This window comes from Delphinus delphis, chromosome 20 (genome assembly GCF_949987515.2).
Source record: "Delphinus delphis chromosome 20, mDelDel1.2, whole genome shotgun sequence".
Taxonomy (NCBI): Eukaryota; Metazoa; Chordata; class Mammalia; order Artiodactyla; family Delphinidae; genus Delphinus; species Delphinus delphis.
The window spans coordinates 46122933-46141663 of record NC_082702.1 but is presented as its reverse complement, the minus strand read 5'-3'; the positions used below and the strand labels follow the sequence as shown (position 1 = coordinate 46141663).

The following is an 18731-nucleotide window of genomic DNA, read 5'->3' as shown; positions in this document are numbered from 1 at the left end:
AGGACAAGCCAGGGCGAGCGGAGGGCTGAAACTACATTTCCCAGGGTGCGCCGCGAAGGCACGCACAGCCCCGCGTTCAAGATCCTGCTGTGCCGAGAGCCGGCGGAGGCACGTATATCAGACTGCGCGGATACCGGTACGGTACCCCCAGTGTTCTGCGCGGTTTCTCCGCCTCCCTCCCACACTCTTGGACCCGCAGGACTGAGCCGGGCCACTGGCTGCCTGGTTCCTGATAGGGAAGAGCGTCGGGGAACTCTGCAGCAGCCTCCGGGCGCCCACTTGCTCCAAGGGGCGTCTGCGGGTCCTTCAACCCGTTGGCCTGGGTCTTTCTACAGGAGCTCCGGGACTTGGGGACGCCCGGGACAGGGACCATAGGCAGGTGGGCCTCTGGATGCTGGCGCTGGTGATTTTTCCTTTGAGGTCGCTTTTCCTGCCTCCGTTTACCCCATCGGGGCTCGTCATTATCAACAAATCTCAATTATATGACGTTTGTGTAATTTGCAATGTAATTTTACTCCCCATCACCTTCCTTCTGCCTTTTTTCGCTTCCCAGAAGACAAATCAGATTCCTCCGTGGGGCTACTTTTTCCCCTTAAAATGCAAAATCCCTGCCCCACTTCTCTTCAAAAAGCAAATATGAAGAGGCCTTACTGTTTTATTCTGTCCCTGGCTTCCGTTCCCTATCCTAATCTTAGGCAGCGTGTGGCTGAGGACATTAAGAACTATTTCAACTTGGCCTCAGTAGATAAAGTTCTGTTGGAAGTGTGCAGAATATTGGATAGAGGCCTGTATTATCTAAGATTTCTGTACAAATGTCAGGTATGACAGAGGTTGAAGACTCCAGGAGAGATGTCTTGTTTCTACAGGGTGGGTGAGAACAAGAATCTTGGAGTTGGATACACCTGACCTGCCTGTAAAAGCTGTTTATGTCCTTGGGCAGGCTATTTCATCTCTTTATGCTACAATTTCCTTAAATATAACGTAGGTGTGGTAAAATTCAATTCATAGGGCTGTTGAGTGGGTCACATGAGCTGATACTTCAACGTGTCTCTGGCGTGGTGCCTGAAGAAGACACTCCCTATGCCACCAGTACTGTTCCACCTTTTGTGTTCTGTTCTCATAATACCCTTTAGTCTGATCGGGCAAGGCATGCTACTTAGCCTTGGTTGATTTTCCCAGGCCTTCCCTGATTTTTTTCTTCTACAGGGGCATCTTTGACCCAGAGAATATATCAGAGCCTTCGTTCCAACCTGCTTCAGGGTCAAGTCGAACTCTCCTGTTGCTTTTCCTCACTGGAGAGAACTACCATTCATTGAGCTCCTGCCGTGTGCCACATATTTTTATGTTTTATTTAATGCAACCATCCTAGGAGGTTGGTATCTTGGCCCCAGTTTTCAGTTAGGGAACTGAGGCTCAGAGAGGTTAAGTAACCTGCTCAAGATCACACAGGAAGAGGGAGAGTTGGGGACAGCCTCTGGGGGTTGATTCCCAGTGCAGGACTATTCCTCTGCTCCAGTTTCTAGTAGAGTACAGTCCAGATCATGCCGTCCTCCCTCCTCTGCCTGCAACCTGTCATCTGCTCGTGACTCTCAGTCACTATGCCAAGACCGGGCTCAGACCTTTGGACTCTCCTTGGGGCATTTCCTCCTTGCTCTGTTTTAGCACGTTTGCTTGGGATCAAACATCATTATCACCATCACCTAAATAAGAATCTGAGACACCCAGGTCCCAGTCACGGATGCAGCATCAACTAGCATTTGTAAGGTGGACAGAATACTTACCTGGCAGTGGTGTTGTGAAGATGAAAAATCATAGTGCCTTAACTATGGGTCAGAATGGGTGGATGAGCTCACTTCTAGTGGCTGTTACTATTAATGCCATCCCCATTTCATTGTCACATTGTATTGGGCACTTTACATATATTTAGTACGTCTGTTCTTTTTTCCATCCTACAAAGTAGATTCAGTGTAGGGGTTAAGAGAATGGACTCTGGAAAAAAGGTGTCTGGGTTCAAATTTGGCTCTACCACTTGCTAGCTGTGTGACCTTGGTCAAGTCACTTAATCTCTCTGTGCCTCAGTTTCTTCATCTTTAAGGATAAAGAAAGTACTTCCCAGACTTTAGAGGTTCTTACAGTAATTTTTCCTTTGGCAGTCCCAAGAGGAAGATGATATACTCCCATGATGGTTTAGCTCCTCAGAGAAGCAGAGAACAAGATGGGATTAGACTTGCAAGAGATTTATTGGGGGAGGGAAGAAGGGGAGGGAGCTGGAGGAAGCAGGGAGAGCTGTCAGTTTTCAATTCTGCTTCCTGTGACAGCACCGGAAGGAAGAAAGGAGGTATGGGTAGAAAGCTCTCAGACTGCAGTGCGGTTGTAAGACAGTTTCTGTTGGGTTGATGGGGAGTTCTGGAGCCAAGAGTGCCTGTCAGAGGATCCCCGTCTTGTAGCAGTGGGTCTGTCTTTTTCATGTCATTGGTTGGTGGGAAGCATGGCCTCCATGCGAACAAGATGGGGGCATCCATCCGTTACACTCCCTACCACAGGAGGCCAGAGAGGGTTAGGGGTGCCGAAGATCACACAGGGAGTTGGTGGCCAGTCTGGAATCCCCAGCCACCCCGTTTACTGAGAAGGCCAGATGGGTAACCTGGGGAATGCCTTTGACCTCAGATGCCTGGCCAAGATCTCTAGCTCAGGTTTCCCCTCTGGATTTCCCTCCTGAGCTGAACAGGGAACAGAGCAATTTTTGTTAGTGGTGGAGCTTTCCCTGAAAGCTCGTGGGAGTATGAGCGTTGCTAAGTGGCCGTGTCTGTCAGCCTTAACCATAGGCTTGGTGGCAGCAGAGTCTGGCATAGGAAGGAACCGTTACTGAGGTTCAGGTTTCCTGTTGGCTCCAGCTGGGGTGAGGGTTGACTGCAGACGGACGTGTGCTCAGGGCACCTCTGGGGTGGCATGCAGCTCACTCCACCGGCCCTCCCCACACTGAGCTTTGGGGGCTGGGGGGAAGAGGTGGGGGTGGGCTGCTGCATGGGACAGCAACTGGGACCCTGCCAGAGGTAGATGCCAGCGCACTCCTAGGGACTCGTCCACAGAGGTCTTGGGGAGGCCAGGGCCTCTACAGTCAGATTGGTTTCTTATCCGGTAGGAAAGGAGTGTTGGGGGAGAGGAGTGGGTGAAGCCATAGCTTTGGCTTCACCTTCCCCTCACTTGCTCAGAGTGCCCTGGAGGAAGATGGCTGACAGGTGGGGTTGCAGCCCCCTTCTGGCTTGGAGCCTCTGGGAGGGGAGGTCCCCTCTGAGGTCCCTGTAGTGGGTGCTGTTAGCATGCTGCGCTTGAACAAACTGGTACACCTCTCCCAGAGCTTCCCTCTTTTCCGGGGAATTGCCCTCAGCCTCGGGAGCCTAGAAGTTAGAGCCTCCCTCCCTGCAGCTCAGTGCCAATGATTGGATGATGAGGGGCCTGCGGTACAGAAAGGGCAGCCCCTTGTTTTAAGGTGGGACCCCCTGTCAACCCCACCCCGCTCCCCTTACTTCCTCTCCTGAGGAAATGTCATGCTCCCAGATTGATGAAGTCAAAGATACCCTCATCACGTTACCCAGCAATCCCACACCTAGGTGTCCGCCTGGAGAGATGAAGTCTTATGTTCACGCTAAATCTGCACATGAATGTTTATAGCAGCTCTATTCATGATTACCAAAACCTGGAAGCAGCCCAGGTGTCCTTTAGTGGGTAGGTGGAGAAACAGACTGTGCGATGTCTATAAGACGGAATACTGCTTGGCAAAAAAAGAGAAAGAACTATGGATATGCATAGCCAACTTGGATGAATCTCAGAGGCATTATGTTGAGTGAAAGAAGCCAATCTCAAAAGATTACATTCCAACTATAGCTTTGGAGAACAGATGGCCGGTTGTCAGGGGTGAGGGATGGAGGAGGGTGTGACTGTAAAGGGTTAGCATGTGGGAGCTTTTTAAGATGCAGATGGTGGTAGTAACCACAAGAATCTATACATGTATTAAAATTCATAAAACTACTTATAACCAAAGAAATCAATTTTAGGGTATGATAATTTAAAAAAAATTCACACATACCCGTATCTCTGCCCTGGAAGCCCTTCAACTTTGGCCAGAATGGAGCAGCCGAAGGGGGTTGATTGGACGGTCATCATCCTGACATGCCAGTACAAGGACAGCGTCGAGGTCTTCCAGAGAGGTAGTTGATCTCCCTCTCCACTCTGCCCCTAATGTGGAACCCTCTCCCCTTTCCTTGTCACATACCCCTACAGCCCCAGGAGCTGGGCAGACCCGGGTTCAAACCCAGATTCTGCTTCTTCCTAGCCACGTGACCTCCGACATAGGTCACTTCACTGAGACTCGGTTTTCTCATCTGTGCAATGGGAGTAATTGTACTTACCTCACTGAGTTGGGCAAAGATCTGATGAGCTACTAGATGAAAAGCTGCTAAGTCAAAGAAGATTAAATAATGGCTGTCAGGAGGTTTGCTTGAGGTGCTTGGGACCGGGGTGAAGAGGCTGGGGGACAGGTCCCAGTCATGTTCTGACCGCAGAGCTGGAGATACGGCAGAAGCGAGAGCAGATCCCCACCAGGACGCTGCTGTTGGCCGTGGAAGACCCTGAGGTTCATGTGGGCAGTGGAGGAGCCACCCTCAACGCCCTGCTGGTGGTTGCTGAGCACCTGAGTGCCCGTGCGGGCTTCACTGTGAGTGCTCCTCAAGTGCCCCCTTGGGCGCAGCAGGGATGGGGGCTTCAAACAGAGCCTTTCCGGGGTCCCCAGCTCTTCGGGCTCCATTTTCCCGCCCAGTTCTGGTTTGGCATCAGTTTTTGCATCTGTAGATTGAGCAGACTCGTCCAGGTGAGGGCAGAAGGCAGGGGCGGCCTTTGTAGTGGTTTTAGAAAGTCAGAGCCAGTATCTAGGAGTTAGGCTTTCTGGCTTCCCTTGAGAAATCTCCTCTTGCTACCCTGGACGCTCCTTCCCACATAGCAGTGGTTTGCTGGAACTCAGGTGCAGTGGCCCCTGGTGTGTAGAGCGTGGGCCCACGTCCCACACACACCCAGCCACTTCACGAGGTCACCTTGCCTGCATGGCACCCTGGCACAGGCAGTGAGGGTGGTCACAGGCATGGACACGCTCTGGCAGTGGGGATGGCACCCGCAGGGGAGGGGACCACTGTGTGGTTGCCATGAAGCTGACTTAATGCGAGTCACCCGCCAGCCAGCCCCACGTTCTCACCTGCAGCCTTCCGTAAAAACAGGGGACAGGGGAGTGGCCCAACTGGAAAGCTGCTGTGCTTCCTTATCCAGGAGTGGCCAGGGCTGCCTCGTGCCTGCCTGTGGCCATTGGTCTTGACCTTGTTGGTTGTTCCTTTGTTTTGTTTTTTTTAAAATTAATTTTATTTATTTATTTTTGGCTGCGTTGGGTCTTCGTTGCTGCGCACGGGCTTTCTCTAGCTGCAACAAGCGGGGGCTACTCTTTGTTGCAGTGTGCGTGCTTCTCATTGCAGTGGCTTCTCTTGTTGCAGAGCACGGGCTCTAGGCGCGTGGGCTTCAATAGTTGTGACGCACGGGCTCAATAGTTGTGGCGCACGGGCTTAGTTGCTCCGTGGCATGTGGGATCTTCCCAGACCAGGGATCGAACCCGTGTCCCCCTTCATTGGCAGGCAGATTCTTAACCACTGCACCACCAGGGAAGTCCCCCCTTTGGTTCTTGTGTGGACTTGTGCTGGGGTCTCTCCCTGCACAAGAGGGTGACATCCGCCCAGACCTCTGTGAACAGTGCTCTTCCACTTTTGATAGGTGGTCACATCAGATGTTCTGCACTCGGCCTGGATCCTCATCCTGCACATGGTCAGTAGAATGCTGGGCAGGGGCCATGCAGAAGGATGGTCAGTCCTCGGGGTTGGATGGGACTTTAGGGGTCTTCTGCCTTTGTGTGCCAGTGTGCATTGTGCAAATCCTGAAGAATCAGAAATACAATTAATCCAGGTGTCCAAAATAGGGAACCGGTTAAATATAAACAGCATATCCTCCTGGTGGAATATTAGACAATGATTGAAAGGTCCATTTAACTCTCTGCACCGACCTGTGCATTGACCAGCTCTGTGACCTGGGGCCAGTCACTTGACTGTTTCTAGGCCTCAGTTTCCTCATCAGTAAAATGAGGATGGCAGCAGTTCCTACTTCATGTGGATGTGCTGAGATGACCCATCAAATGCTTAAATTGGGGCCTGGCCTGGCTCCCTGTGAGCATCGGTGAATATATTTTCATTGTTCAGTGAAAAAGGCCAGCCGCACAAGTTTGTATAGAATGATCTCAGCCTTTTTAATTGAAAGTTTGATTGAGATCATTGTAGATCCACATTTAAGAAACAATCCAGAGGGAAGCCTCTGTAAACTTTGCCCAGAGCTCGCCAATGGTCATATTTTCCAAAACTATAGTATAATTACAGCCAGGATATTGACATTGATATGGTTCCCAATCTTTCTCCAGTTTGACTTGTACTCGTGTGTGTGTGTGTGTGTGTGTGTGCGCGCGCGTGTGTGTGTGTGTGAAGTTCTGTTGTCTCCGTCTTTTTCATTTTTGTAAAAAAAAAAAAAAAGTATGCATATGAGGTATATGAAAGGGCATAACCTCAAAATGAGGGCAACGGTTATTATCCCTGAGGGATTGTTTTTCTTTCTGTGTATCTGCATTTGCTAATTTTTTACCATAATCATGTAATTTAAAAAATCACATGAGAACACACTCTGTAAAAGTCCTCTAGCTTGATGGCTTTCTGCCCAGGCTCTCTGCCTCAAGCTCTTCTGCCTGTGCCTGCTCCCGCCCCAGGGCCGAGACTTCCCCTTCGATGACTGTGGCCGGGCCTTCACCTGCCTCCCTGTGGAGAACCCCCAGGCCCCTGTGGAGGCCGTGGTCTGCAACTTGGACTGCTTGCTGGACATCATGAGCCATCGGGTGAGACAGGCAGCTGCCATGGGGCCTTGTCCTGCTGAGCCACCAGCCATAGTCTGTGCTGGCTCAGACAGGGGATGCCAGGAACAATGACTTCGGGTGCCTGGAGTTAGTTAGAGCTTCAGGATGTTAGCGTTGGCCACACTGCGGGGAGGTACGGCCTCAGGAAGTAGGCGGGAGGGCTGGCATCGGCACCATGGATATAGGGAGGCCCCTGTTACCTCAGCAGCCCGAGTCTCCCTGGAACAGGCCGAGGCTGTGCTGTGTGGGAGCAGAGGAAGGGCTGGGCCCGGCCACCAGCTTCATTCTCTCTCCCCACAGCTGGGCCCAGGCTCCCCACCAGGCGTGTGGGTTTGCAGCACCGACATGCTGCTGTCTGTTCCTCCAAACCCAGGTGAGCCTGAGAAGGCTTGGGACTGCCTTCCCTAGCCACAGCCAACGTGGCTCTGCCTCTCCTCACCCACCCCATCTCTGGGCCTGGCCTGCTGCCCTGTTCACAAGGGCAGCTCTAAGGTTTGAAGGATGGAGCTTAGACCAGGAGGCAGGGCTTCCCCTGCTGGGCCAGTCTGCCTGTTCGTAGAGTGGAGATACCCAGCCCTGCCCCCTTTTCCCCAAAGGGCTCTGTGGACAAACTTTGGGGGTGAGGTGTTGTCATTCTCCCAGAGGAATGTCCATCTGGCTTTGGAAACCATATCTTCTTTAGAGGTGCCTGGATGCCCCTGCCCTCCTCCTGGAAGGGATTCCCCCATTCCTTGGGTTGGGGTCCCTGGAGAGCCTCCTGACTCCCCCACCTGCAGGGATCAGCTGGGACGGCTTCCGGGGAGCCAGAGTGATCGCCCTTCCGGGGAGCACGGCCTATGCCCGGAACCATGGTGTTTACCTCACGGACTCCCAGGTAGTGCCCCTGGGGCAGCAGCGTGGGCAGCTGAGCCATCCTGGGATGGCCTCCTGGTCCTGTGCTCTGGGCAGCCTCGTCCTGGACTTTCTGGCATGGTCTGGATCTGGAGGAGTTTCGCCCCATGGCAGCAGCTCTTGTGCTCACTTAGTCTTTTACCAAACATGAATTGCCCCTGATCCCGTGCCAGGCTCTGTGCCCAGGCTTGGGGCTGTGGAGACATTTGAAGCCTGCCCTCCGCTGTGAGGGTGGGGGAGGTCTCAGGCACTTGTATCCCCAGGAGTATGCTGGGGCCTGTCAGACTTGCATCCTGGGTTTACATCTGGAGAACACCCTTGCATGCCCTCTTTCGTAATCCTCTGTTGCTCCCTTCCCTAACTCTGTTTTCTGCTCCCACGTAGGGCTTCGTTTTGGACATTTATTACCAAGGCACCGAGGCAGAGATACAACGATGTGCCAGGCCTGATGGGCGGGTGCCACTGGTATGGCTGCCAGGGCAGAGCCCCACTCCTTCTGGGGAAGGCTAGAACCAGAATCTGAGGAAGATCTGGAACTGGTATTCAGGGGAGCAGGTGAAGCCAAAATCTGAGGAGGGGTAGCCTTGGAATTCAGGGTCTTGTCCCAAATGAGAAAGGCTGGAACCAGACTCAGGGGATCCTTCTAGAATGAAGGACAAAGGTACGAGTGGTGGATAAGAGCCTGGGACTAGACTATAGGGAAGATGGAGAACTGGGTTTGGGAGGAGACCTGAAAATTGAGGGGGTCCTAGAAGTTGCCTGCTGAGGGGCCCTTGGTGGAGCTGCCTCCAGTAAGCCTGGAGTCTGGGTGCTGGAGTGGCCCAGAAGATGAATGATCCTTTCCGGTGTGGCAGTCAGCCTTGCTTGGCCCATCTGCACATGGCCCTCCCCAACTCAGGCACAAGGCTGGCCCCAGGGTCTCCCACCTGACCCTTGTGGGGGCCCCTCCAGGTTTCTGGGCTTGTCTTCTTCTCTGTGGAAACTGCTGAGCACCTCCTGGCCACCCATGTGAGCCCGCCTCTGGACGCCTGCACCTACATGGGCTTGGACTCTGGAGCCCGGCCTGTCCAGGTGACTGGGATTGGGGACTGGCAGGTCCTGGCCTGGGCACGAGGCACTGACACTGGCAGCCTGGCTGTGTGACCTCAGGCCAGTCCTTTCCCCTCTCTATGTCAGCGTCTCTAGAGATGGAACCGCCCCAGCTCAGCCTAGGAACCCACTAATAGCAGTGCTTCCCGCCCTTGTCCCAGCTGTCTCTATTTTTTGACATCCTGCTCTGCATGGCCCGGAACGTGAGAAGGGAGGACTTCCTGGTGGGGCAGCCCCCAGAGATGGGGCAAGGTGACGCGGACATCGCAGGTTATCGGCATGGAGCCCGGGCAGAGCTGTGGAGGGAGCTTCGCGATCAGCCCCTCACAGTGGGTGGGTACTGCCTCTTGGCTCTCCGGGGTGGGGAGGCCATGGGAGTGAAGGCCCCCAGAATGAGGCTCCCACCCCACCTGCCTGGCCCCAGGCTCCTGGACCAGGCAGGCCTAGTGAGTACATGGACTAGACAATTACCCTCTCCCAGTTCCGAGTCCCCTGCTGAGGTAACTCTCCTCTTCTTCCTTTGTCTCATTCTTGGGCTCCAGTCCTGGTCTTTCTACTTTCTAGCCGTGTGACTTTGGGCAGGTTGCTGAGCCTCTCTGGATCTCAGCTTCCCCATTGGCACAGCGGGCTCATTTCCATGCTTGCCCTCCCAGGCCCTGATGAAGATGTGTCTTCTGGTGGGAGGCCCAGCCTGGTGTCAGAGCTGCAACATGCAGGGTGTTGGGGTCAGTACTTGTATCTTTACAGCATATGTCCCTGACGGCAGCTACAACTACATGACCAACTCAGCCAGTGAGTTCCTGCACAGTCTCACATTCCCGGGGGCTCCTGGGGCCCAGGTCGTGCACTCCCAGGTGGAGGTAAGACCTGCCTGGAGGTAAGGCCAGCAGAGGGGCCTACGGGGTACCTGAAGACAGGTAGGAATGGGGGGGATGCAGGGAGGGGAGGGAATAGCTCACTCTTGGGACAGATTATCTATGCGTGTAGGTGTTATTATCCCCATTTTGCATGTGAGTCACTGGAGGCTCAGAGAGGTTAAGTTACTTGCCTAAGACCACAGAGCCAGTAAGTGGCCAAGTCAGGATTCTACATCCAAGTCTGAGTGAGCAGCTAGAGAAGATTCCCCCCCCCCCCACACCCTTTCTGAAGGGTCTGCTTGGGGATTCAGGCAAATTCATGGTGATGGGGCAGGTAGAGTTCAGAGGTGGCCCTCAGGGTGGCAGGGGTAGGGGTAGCTGGACAGGTGGGAGAGGTTTTCTGGGGGAGCTGTCATCTGGTGGGACCTCCACTACTGGGTGCAGATTTGCTTTGGAGGAGAAGGCAGGGAGAGCGTGCCCCTGGGGGAGCAGCAGAAATCAAGATGGGATGGGAGTCAGCCTGAGGCTGTGGCCAGGGAGATACCGAGAGGGATCTGGCTGGCCGACAGGCGCAGGGAGCAGCAGGAATTCTGGCTCTGGCTGTGGAGGAGAATTGGGGCAGCCCCCGCCCCGGGCCCTCACAGCTTTCTCCCTGGCTTCACAGGAGCGGCAGCTACTGGGGGCCGGGAGCTCTGTGGTCAGCTGCCTGCTGGAGGGCCCCATCCAGCTGGGTCCTGGGAGTGTCCTGCAGCACTGCCACCTGCGGGTGAGGCCTGAGAGGGCAGGCAGAGGGAGGGCAAGGGTACGGGAGCCAGGGTCCTGTGTGTTTTGTGGGCGTGCTTGGGGTTCCCCTGCCCACGCAGGACGCCTGCCCGCTTTCCTGCCAGGGCCCCATTCACATCGGCACTGGCTGCTTCGTGAGTGGCCTGGACGTGGCCCAGTCCGAGGCACTGCACGGCTTGGAGCTGCACGACCTCGTCCTGCAGGGACACCATGTGCAGCTGCACGGCGCCCGCAGCCGGGCCTTCACCCTCGTTGGCCGTCTCGACAGCTGGGAAGTAGGTGCTCACCCGCCTCCCCGCGCCCCCATTCTTTAGGCTTTGGGGAGCACCGGGGGTCCTAGCGCAGCTTCACTGCAGGGCTCGCTGAGCGCTCACCTGAGGGATAGGCAGTGAGGAGAGTGTAGCCAGTAGAGTCTCAACAGGCCTTTACCTCCCTCCTCAGCTGCTCTGACGCAGGCTGGGTGGGGATTCTTATCCCCATTTTTCAGGCCGGAGACTGAGGTTCAGAGAGAGAGGTGACCCGCCTTGGGCTGCAGAGCCAGTTATGGAGGGTCAGGCGCCAGGATTCTGCTCCAAGTTCCAGGCACCCGGGCTGGAATGTGGAAGCTCCAGGACTTGATGCTGTTACAGAACTTGCTTGCCTAAGTGCCCCTGTCTCTTTTCCTGTCCCCTCTTGAGCAGATCCTTGTCCTCTGGCCTTATTGCCCTTAACCCCTTCCTGTGGCCCCTGCAGCCCTGACTGCTTCCTTCTCTTTCCCCAGAGACAGGGGACAGGAACGTATCTCAACATGTCTTGGAGTCAGTTCTTCCAGAAGACAGGCATTCGGTAGGGTTGGTGGCCCCACGGGCCTCTGGGGGTCTCGGCAGCCAGGGTGGTAGCTGCTTGGAGGCTCATTCTGCTCATCCTGCCCCACCTCCCACCATCCCTGCAGTCTGGGGTCGTTTTTTTTTTTTTTTAATTTATTTCATTTATTTTTGGCTGCGTTGGGTCTTCATTGCTGCGGGCGGGCTTTCTCTAGTTGCGGCGAGCAGGGGCTACTCTTCGTTGTGGTGCGCGGGCTTCTCACTGCAGTGGCTTCTCTTGTTGCGGAGCATGGGCTACAGGCACACGGGCTTCAGTAGTTGTGGCACGCAGGCTCAGTAGTTGTAGCTCGTGGGCTTAGTTGCTCCACGGCATGTGGGATCTTCCTGGACCAGGGCTCGAACCAGTGTCCCCTGTGCTGGCAGGCGGATTCCTAACCACTGTGCCACCAGGGAAGTCCCCTGGGGTAGTTTCGAGCAGCCTGATTTTCCCTAGCATCTTCTCCCTGGGCAACTCCAAATTCCTGGCCGTGCTCAGGCTTTGGGATTTTGTTCAATGGCCTGGGGAAGGAGGCAGGGCAGCTGGGCCTCCCTCCCTGAATTGCCTGCTTGCGCAGCCTCTGGAGTTCGTCCTGTCCCCATGAATGAGCCAACCCCCAGCTGACAGGTGGTCAGGTCTTGGTGACCAGGCAGGAGCACTTGCTTCCCTCCTGCTCATGTGTCTTCTTTCTCCCCACATCAGGGACTGGGACCTGTGGGACCCAGACATGCCCCGCATTGAGCGCTGCCTTCTCAATGCCCGTCTCTTTCCCGTGCTCCACCCCTCGAGGGCCCTGGGGCCCCAGGACATGCTGTGGATGCTGGACCCCCAGGAGGCTGGGAGCAAGGCCCTGCGGGCTTGGCGAGCCTCCTGGCGTCTATCATGGGAGCAGCTGCAGCCGTGCCTGGATCGGGCTGCCACACTGGCCTCCCGCCGGCACCTGTTCTTCCGCCAGGCCCTGCATAAGGCGCGGCACGTGCTGGAGGCCCGACAGGACCTCAGCCTGCGCCCGCTGATCCAGGCTGCTGTGCGCGAGGGCTGTCCTGGGCCCCTGATGGCCACCCTGGACCAGGGTGAGTGTGCTGGGCACCCATGCTGGGAAGCCAGACCCAGCATCACCTGCCCTGTCTGCCCTCTAGGTCATTGACCTGAGGGTACTAGGGAGTCATGAGACTTTAAAGCAGGGGAAAGACACAAATGGACTTAACTTTTAGGTTTCTGGGAAGCTCCATCCCTGTTAGTGGGGAGTTTGGTGAGAGGCGGAGGCCTGGGGCTGAGCCTCTGGGTCCTGTGAGCATCGGCAAAGGCTGCACGTTCTGTGCGGGGGTGGGGGGGGCGCTGGATGTGGGTGAAGAGCTCCAGCACAGCCCGGGGGATGTGGCCCACCCTGCATGGGACCCAGGCATTCTGTGGGGACTCAGCCTTAGCCTCACAGGGACTGCCTCATTCCCCATTTCAGTTATTCACTCATGGCCACACAGCTGGTTGGTGGGGGGCTGAGACTGAACCCAGGTGGTTTGCCCCCCAAGCCTGAGCTCTTACTCATTAAGGGCATACTGGGTGGGGGGTACAGAGGCATGTCTGGGCTGGGGCTGATGGGATGAGAACTTTGCCAGGCAGAAGAGTGGGGAGCATTCCCAGGCAAGGATACATCTTGGGCAAAAGTGAAGAGGTCTGGGGTGCTTGAGGGCAGGGGGCATTGAGGGCGGGCCTCCTCCCCAGCTACTACTGACTCCTGGTCCCTCAGTGGCAGCTGGTGTGGGAGATCCTGGCGTGGCAGCCCGGGCACTGGCCTGTGTGGCGGATGTCCTGGGCTGCATGGCAGAGGGCCAAGGAGGCTTACGGAGTGGGCCAGCTGCCAACCCTGAGTGGGTGCGGCCCTTCTCGTACCTGGAGTGTGGAGACCTGGCGCGGGGCGTGGCGGCGCTTGCCGAGGAGCGGGACAAGTGGCTGAGCAGGTGGGTGCTAATGATGTCAAAACCCTTGGAGTAGCCCCCTGCCGTCCTTGGAGGTGGAAACCCAGAGAGAGGTGGAGTGTCCTCAGGTCACCTAGGGCAGTCAGTCCCCAAACCCAAGCAGCCCACCCCCAGCTTGGGGCTCCATGCCACCATCTCTCTGTTCCCTCCTGGCAGACCAGCCTTACTAGTACGAGCTGCCCGCCACTACGAGGGGGCTGGGCAGATCCTGATCCGCCAGGCTGTGATGTCAGCCCAGCACTTTGTCTCCTCGGTGCCGGTAGAGCTGCCAGCACCTGGGCAGTGGGTGGTGGCTGAGTGCCCGGCTCGAGTGGACTTCTCTGGTGAGCCCCTTGGGGGGGCGGTAGGGGTGAGGGTAGCCACCCCAGAACTGAGCTGGCAGCCCCTGTGACCAGCTTGGTCTTGTTCAATTGCCACAGGGGGCTGGAGTGACACGCCACCCCTTGCCTATGAGCTTGGTGGGGCAGTGCTGGGCCTGGCTGTGCGAGTGAATGGCCGCCGGCCCATTGGGGCCAGGGCTCGCTGCATCCCAGAGCCCGAGCTGTGGCTGGCATTGGGACCTCGGCAGGACGAGATGGCCACGAAGATAGTATGCGGGAGCCTGGATGACCTGCAGGATTACTGCCAGCCCCATGCCCCAGGTCAGGGCACCTGTGAATTGTGCAGGTGGGGATGGCACACCTAGCCAGCTGGGGGACGGGGGCAGAACCCGAGAGACCCTGCAGGCCATGGGTGCCTGGCCTGAGGGCGAGCCAGTCTGGTGGAGGAGCCCTGACGTTACGCTGCCCAGGCACAGGAGGTAGAGCTGGCACATTTGCTGGTGTTATGGAGCCCAGAGGACCTTTTGTGGCTTGGGGATGGGGTCTGTACCGCTGCTGGGCTTTTATCCCCTAGATGAGCCCCAGGCCAGGCTGAGATGGGTGGGGTGTCTGTTTCCACCCCTGGAGACCAAATTCCTTGCCGGATGCTGCTCACTCCACAGGGGCGCTGTTGAAGGCGGCCTTCATCTGTGCGGGGATCGTGAGTGTCCACTCCAAGCTCTCGCTGAGTGAGCAGCTGCTGTGTACCTTTGGGGGCGGCTTTGAGCTGCATACCTGGTCCGAGCTGCCCCATGGCTCTGGCCTTGGTGAGCAGGCCCTGTCTCCCTGCTGCTCACTGACTCCGTTCCCCCTTTCAGCTTTGCCTCCAATCCTCTCCCCAGCCTCTGCCCAGTGGAGAGGGAGGGGGTGGGGCAGGATTGGGCTGGGCAGAGCTGTTTCATGGCTGGTACTCTCCCCTGTGCCCTGCAGGCACCAGCAGCATCCTGGCGGGGGCTGCCCTGGCCGCCTTGCAGCGGGCCGCAGGCCGGGCGGTGGGCACGGAGGCCCTGATCCACGCAGTGCTGCATCTGGAGCAGGTGCTTACCACAGGTATGGCCTGCCCCAGGGCAGAGGGAGGTCACTGGAACTTTTTCAGGGGCCTCCAGGGGCTTCCCTGGACCTGCAGACAGAGCTGTGCTGCTCCTTACAATGGTTAGAACTTCCCTCTTATCACTCTGACACTCTTCCTCTGGTGGTTTTCAAAATGAAATATTTCTACCTCAAAGGACTTGATGTAGGAGCACCTACTAAGTGTTAAGAGTCTGTGCTGCACCTTTCATGTGTGTTAGGTATTCCTCATGTCTCTGTTCCTACCCAGGGCTGTCCCTCAGGGCAGGGCTGGGTTTGGATTAGGGGACAGGACCTTCAGTCTGTTCTTCAGCACCGTGCCTCTCTCTTGGGCTAGGGCCACTTGTCCCTCGCTTCCCCCACCACATGATGTGGTACCAAGTGCATGGCTGTGATCATACAGAATGTCACCACTAGCACCATGGCTGTGATCATACAGAATGTCACTAGCTTCTCCTACTCATCACTGTGGCCCCTTAGCATCCATGCACAATGGAGAGCAGCCAGAGGTTTGTCTGGCTCTAGGGTGCTCTGGTCACCTCAGGATGCCAGGCCTCATCTTCAGCATGACTCTGGGAGGGAAAATGCCACAAAGATGTATAGATGCCTGATTATGGTATCTTCTCTGGCCACTTTGTAGCCTAGCTCCCTCCTTTCATTGTAATGACTCACATCCCATAATAGGTAGTCATTAGCAAAAGGGGCAGATGGGGAAGCTTTTTTAGTTTTCTTTTGAGGTACACTGTTCATATCTCTCATTTGGTCAAATGACAACTATTTATCGAATACCCTCTCTGTATTGGGCCCTGGGGATAAAACGAGCAAAAACAGCATCCCTGCCATCAAAAGTCTTATACAGTCTATTGGAGACAAACACTGATCAATAACCACTCCAATAAATGTATAATTGCAAGCTACGCTACGTGCTCCGAAGGAGAGGGGTGCAATTAAGGAGTTCTTGACATTCCAGGCCTGACGCTAACCACATTTTGGCTGTAAAGTTCCAGATGCCTCCTGCCATTTGCATTTTATACTCGAAATCCTTGCAGACCCTTCTCCAAATATCAAAGGCCTATCCCAGAATCATCTCAAGTTTTGACATTTTTATATAGCTGCAAGAAGAAAAGAGATCCGTACCTTTCATTAGTAAAGCAAAATGTGAACAAGCTATTTTAAGTTTGATAAGAAATGCTGAGAAGCTTATTTCCACCATCAACACCCTTTATCAGGCAAGCCAGGGTGCAGGGACTGTTAGGTGTAGGGAAAGTCCTATGTCATCCCTCCTCAGGGGGAAAGGTTAGTGTAAGGTCTTAATCCTTTGATGTGGTTTACCCCAATTCCAAGTACACATTAGGTCTGCAACAAAACTCAGGCCTTGTGCATTCTAAGCTTGGCTCCAGAATGAAGCCCCTTCCATTGCTGGGTTCAACTTGCTCCCAGGGCGGGGGCAGAAGCTGCACAGCTCACCTGGCCCAGCTGAAGTTGTGGGGGGAAGCTGTCTTCCCACACTGGTCCCTGCCAGGGATGCAAGGCCAGGAGCCTGTACTGGGAGAGGGAAGCTGGGCCAGATAGGCTCCAACAGTGACGGGGCCCGGGCTCTCGCAGGAGGTGGCTGGCAGGACCAAGTGGGTGGCCTAATGCCTGGCATCAAGGTGGGGCGCTCCCGGCCTCAGCTGCCGCTGAAGGTGGAAGTGGAAGAGATCACTGTGCCTGCGGGCTTTGTCCAGAAGCTCAATGACCACCTGCTCCTGGTGTACACTGGCAAGACCCGTCTGGCCCGGAATCTGCTGCAGGTGAGCCCTGGCCCCAGAAGGGAGGGACGCGAGATGGCTCAGCTAAGCTGAGCCTCACTGCACCCCTCCTGCCCCACCTGTAGGACGTGCTGAGGAGCTGGTATGCCCGGCTGCCTGCCGTTGTGCAGAATGCCCACAACCTGGTGCGGCACACCGAGGAGTGTGCTGAAGCCTTCCGCCAAGGTAAGGCGCTTCTTCCCCGGAGCTCAGGCACCAGGAGTGAGTGCCTGTTGCCTGTGGGTCTGAGGCCCGGGGCCTTTGCAGACTTGGCACCAGCCCTAGGTGTGAAGCCTCTGTCCTCTGCAGGGTCCCACACGTAGGTGGGAGTCACATCTCAGGTCAATACTTGCATCCTGGGGAAAGCCTCCAGCCCCACCTACCAGGAAGCAGATGGGGGAAGAGGCTTGGCTCCATAGCCGAGTTCCAGGGAGTCAGAGCTGATTCGGGTTACACAGTTCAGTGAACACTGTGCCGGGTACCACGCCAACTGCTCTGTGCTCGTTAGTCCTCAAACAACCCCGTGAGGTGGGCTTTATCACTCCTGTTTCCAGTGAGTACTGAACCCAGGTTCTTAACTATGACACTGGTTAAGAAGTGCCTCTTGGCACCCCATCCAGTCTACAGAGGGGCACTGAGTGAATATCCTGGCCCAGGCACACAAGTCCCCTCTCTGCCCCCACCCCAGGGAGCCTGCCTCTGCTGGGCCAGTGCCTGACATCATACTGGGAGCAGAAGAAGCTCATGGCTCCAGGCTGTGAGCCCTTGGCTGTGCGGCGTATGATGGATGTCCTGGCCCCCCACGTGCATGGCCAGAGCCTGGCAGGGGCAGGTGGCGGGGGCTTTCTCTACCTATTGACCAAGGAGCCGCGGCAAAAGGAGGCTCTGGAGGCTGTGCTGGCCAAGACTGAGGTATGGTGTGGTCGGGGTATGGTATCTGGCACGGGACAGGAGCCGTCCCTGTGGCCCACCAGCTAACCAGCGGCTACAGGTGTAAGTCCCCTTGGCCCTGCAGCCACAGTCCAGCCTCCCGAAAGCCTAAAACCCACCCAGACCCTCTTAGCACCTCCTGTCCTTTGCTCCTAGGGCCTCGGAAACTACAGCATCCACCTGGTAGAAGTGGACACTCAGGGCCTGAGCCTGCAGCTGCTGGGGGACTGAGACCTCAGCCTGATGCCCCTTCTCATGAGGCTTGTCCCTCTGCAAGAGGAGAAAGCCTGGAGCTATAGCAGGCCCTCCCTTCCTTCCCCCATGGGAGCGCTCAGTCTTCTACTCTTCACCCACTTCTTTGTGAATCTGCTTCCAAAGGAAGCCAACCTGAGCTCAGGCCCAGCCCTTTCTAAAAGTTGGTGAGGCACAGACGGTGCTTGGGAACAGGACTGTGACCTCCTGGTTGACAGGGGCCTAGGCTTGGTGTCTGCTCCATCTGGACACAGGAAGGTCCTAAGTTCAGCGTCCACTGTGACCTTTACAAATCTGATGGCCCAGCTTGGGCCTTGGCCTTCTCTCTCTCCATGAGGGCCTGGAAGAAGGGGATGACAACCAGCCTTGGCAGATGGCTGGGTTCCCTTGGTAAGGCCGACCCTGAAGAGGCCCTTTGAGGCATTTCCTGTGGCCTTCCTTAGAGGTCAGGCTTTTGCCTGAGTAGAGACTTCCTGTTCCACACTCATTCCCAAGCTGACTTAATGGGGGAGCGGGAACAGGGATGAGGGTCCACACTCGTGTCTGTGGCAGAGAGCCAGTGCAGTCCTGCAGCAAGTCACTGCTAATCGTGGCCTTAACCAGCAACTCTGCCATGTGCCTGTGGGCCGTGAGTTCTCAGGACTGCAATCTTCTTGGAATAAATTCACTCTGCTCTTCAAGGTTGTCCTCATAAAGTTCTTTTTTGTTCCTGCTGGGAGCAATTCCCACTTCCCCTGGCACTGTGGGAAACTGCCCCTGGGATGATCCAACTTCTGGTGCTGAGGGCCCAAGAGATGGGATGAGGGTCCGGGATTGGATGAGGTACCTGTTATCATGTGGGTCCTGGTGGTGGCCATGTGCCTCTCTGGGTGTGGGAGGAGGCTAAGGATTTAGGCTTTTGCCTTCACATT

The 18731-nt window shown here is 55.9% G+C and overlaps 1 protein-coding gene across 2 annotated transcripts; it reads left to right on the top strand.

Moving 5' to 3' along the window:
• The first annotated feature begins 146 nt into the window (after positions 1 to 146).
• Positions 147 to 18301, top strand: FCSK (fucose kinase). 2 transcript variants are annotated; one of them, XM_059999920.1, is made up of 25 exons: positions 147 to 379; positions 1207 to 1372; positions 4108 to 4208; positions 4563 to 4714; positions 5809 to 5859; positions 6842 to 6967; positions 7286 to 7358; positions 7762 to 7859; positions 8261 to 8341; positions 8828 to 8947; positions 9127 to 9298; positions 9713 to 9825; positions 10487 to 10588; positions 10710 to 10880; positions 11366 to 11430; positions 12148 to 12518; positions 13193 to 13403; positions 13578 to 13744; positions 13841 to 14062; positions 14404 to 14547; positions 14711 to 14830; positions 16454 to 16641; positions 16725 to 16824; positions 17327 to 17550; positions 17725 to 18301. In XM_059999920.1, the coding sequence occupies exons 3-25, from the start codon at positions 4127 to 4129 to the stop codon at positions 17797 to 17799; spliced, it is 3228 nt and encodes a 1075-aa protein (XP_059855903.1). In that variant the 5' UTR covers positions 147 to 379; positions 1207 to 1372; positions 4108 to 4126; the 3' UTR covers positions 17800 to 18301. The 2 variants fall into 2 exon arrangements, with proteins under 2 accessions (XP_059855903.1, XP_059855904.1); XM_059999921.1 differs by lacking the exons at positions 1207 to 1372; positions 4108 to 4208; positions 4563 to 4714; positions 5809 to 5859.
• The last annotated feature ends 430 nt before the right edge of the window (positions 18302 to 18731 follow it).

Excerpts from the sequence above, each read along its gene's own strand:
- FCSK (XM_059999920.1), top strand. The coding sequence starts at position 4,127 with ATGGAGCAGCCGAAGGGGGTTGATTGGACGGTCATCATCCTGACATGC. Across the intron at positions 10,589-10,709 it reads TGCAGCACTGCCACCTGCGG|GGCCCCATTCACATCGGCAC; the intron begins GTGAGGCCTGAG and ends CTTTCCTGCCAG. Across the intron at positions 14,548-14,710 it reads GCCCCATGGCTCTGGCCTTG|GCACCAGCAGCATCCTGGCG; the intron begins GTGAGCAGGCCC and ends TGTGCCCTGCAG.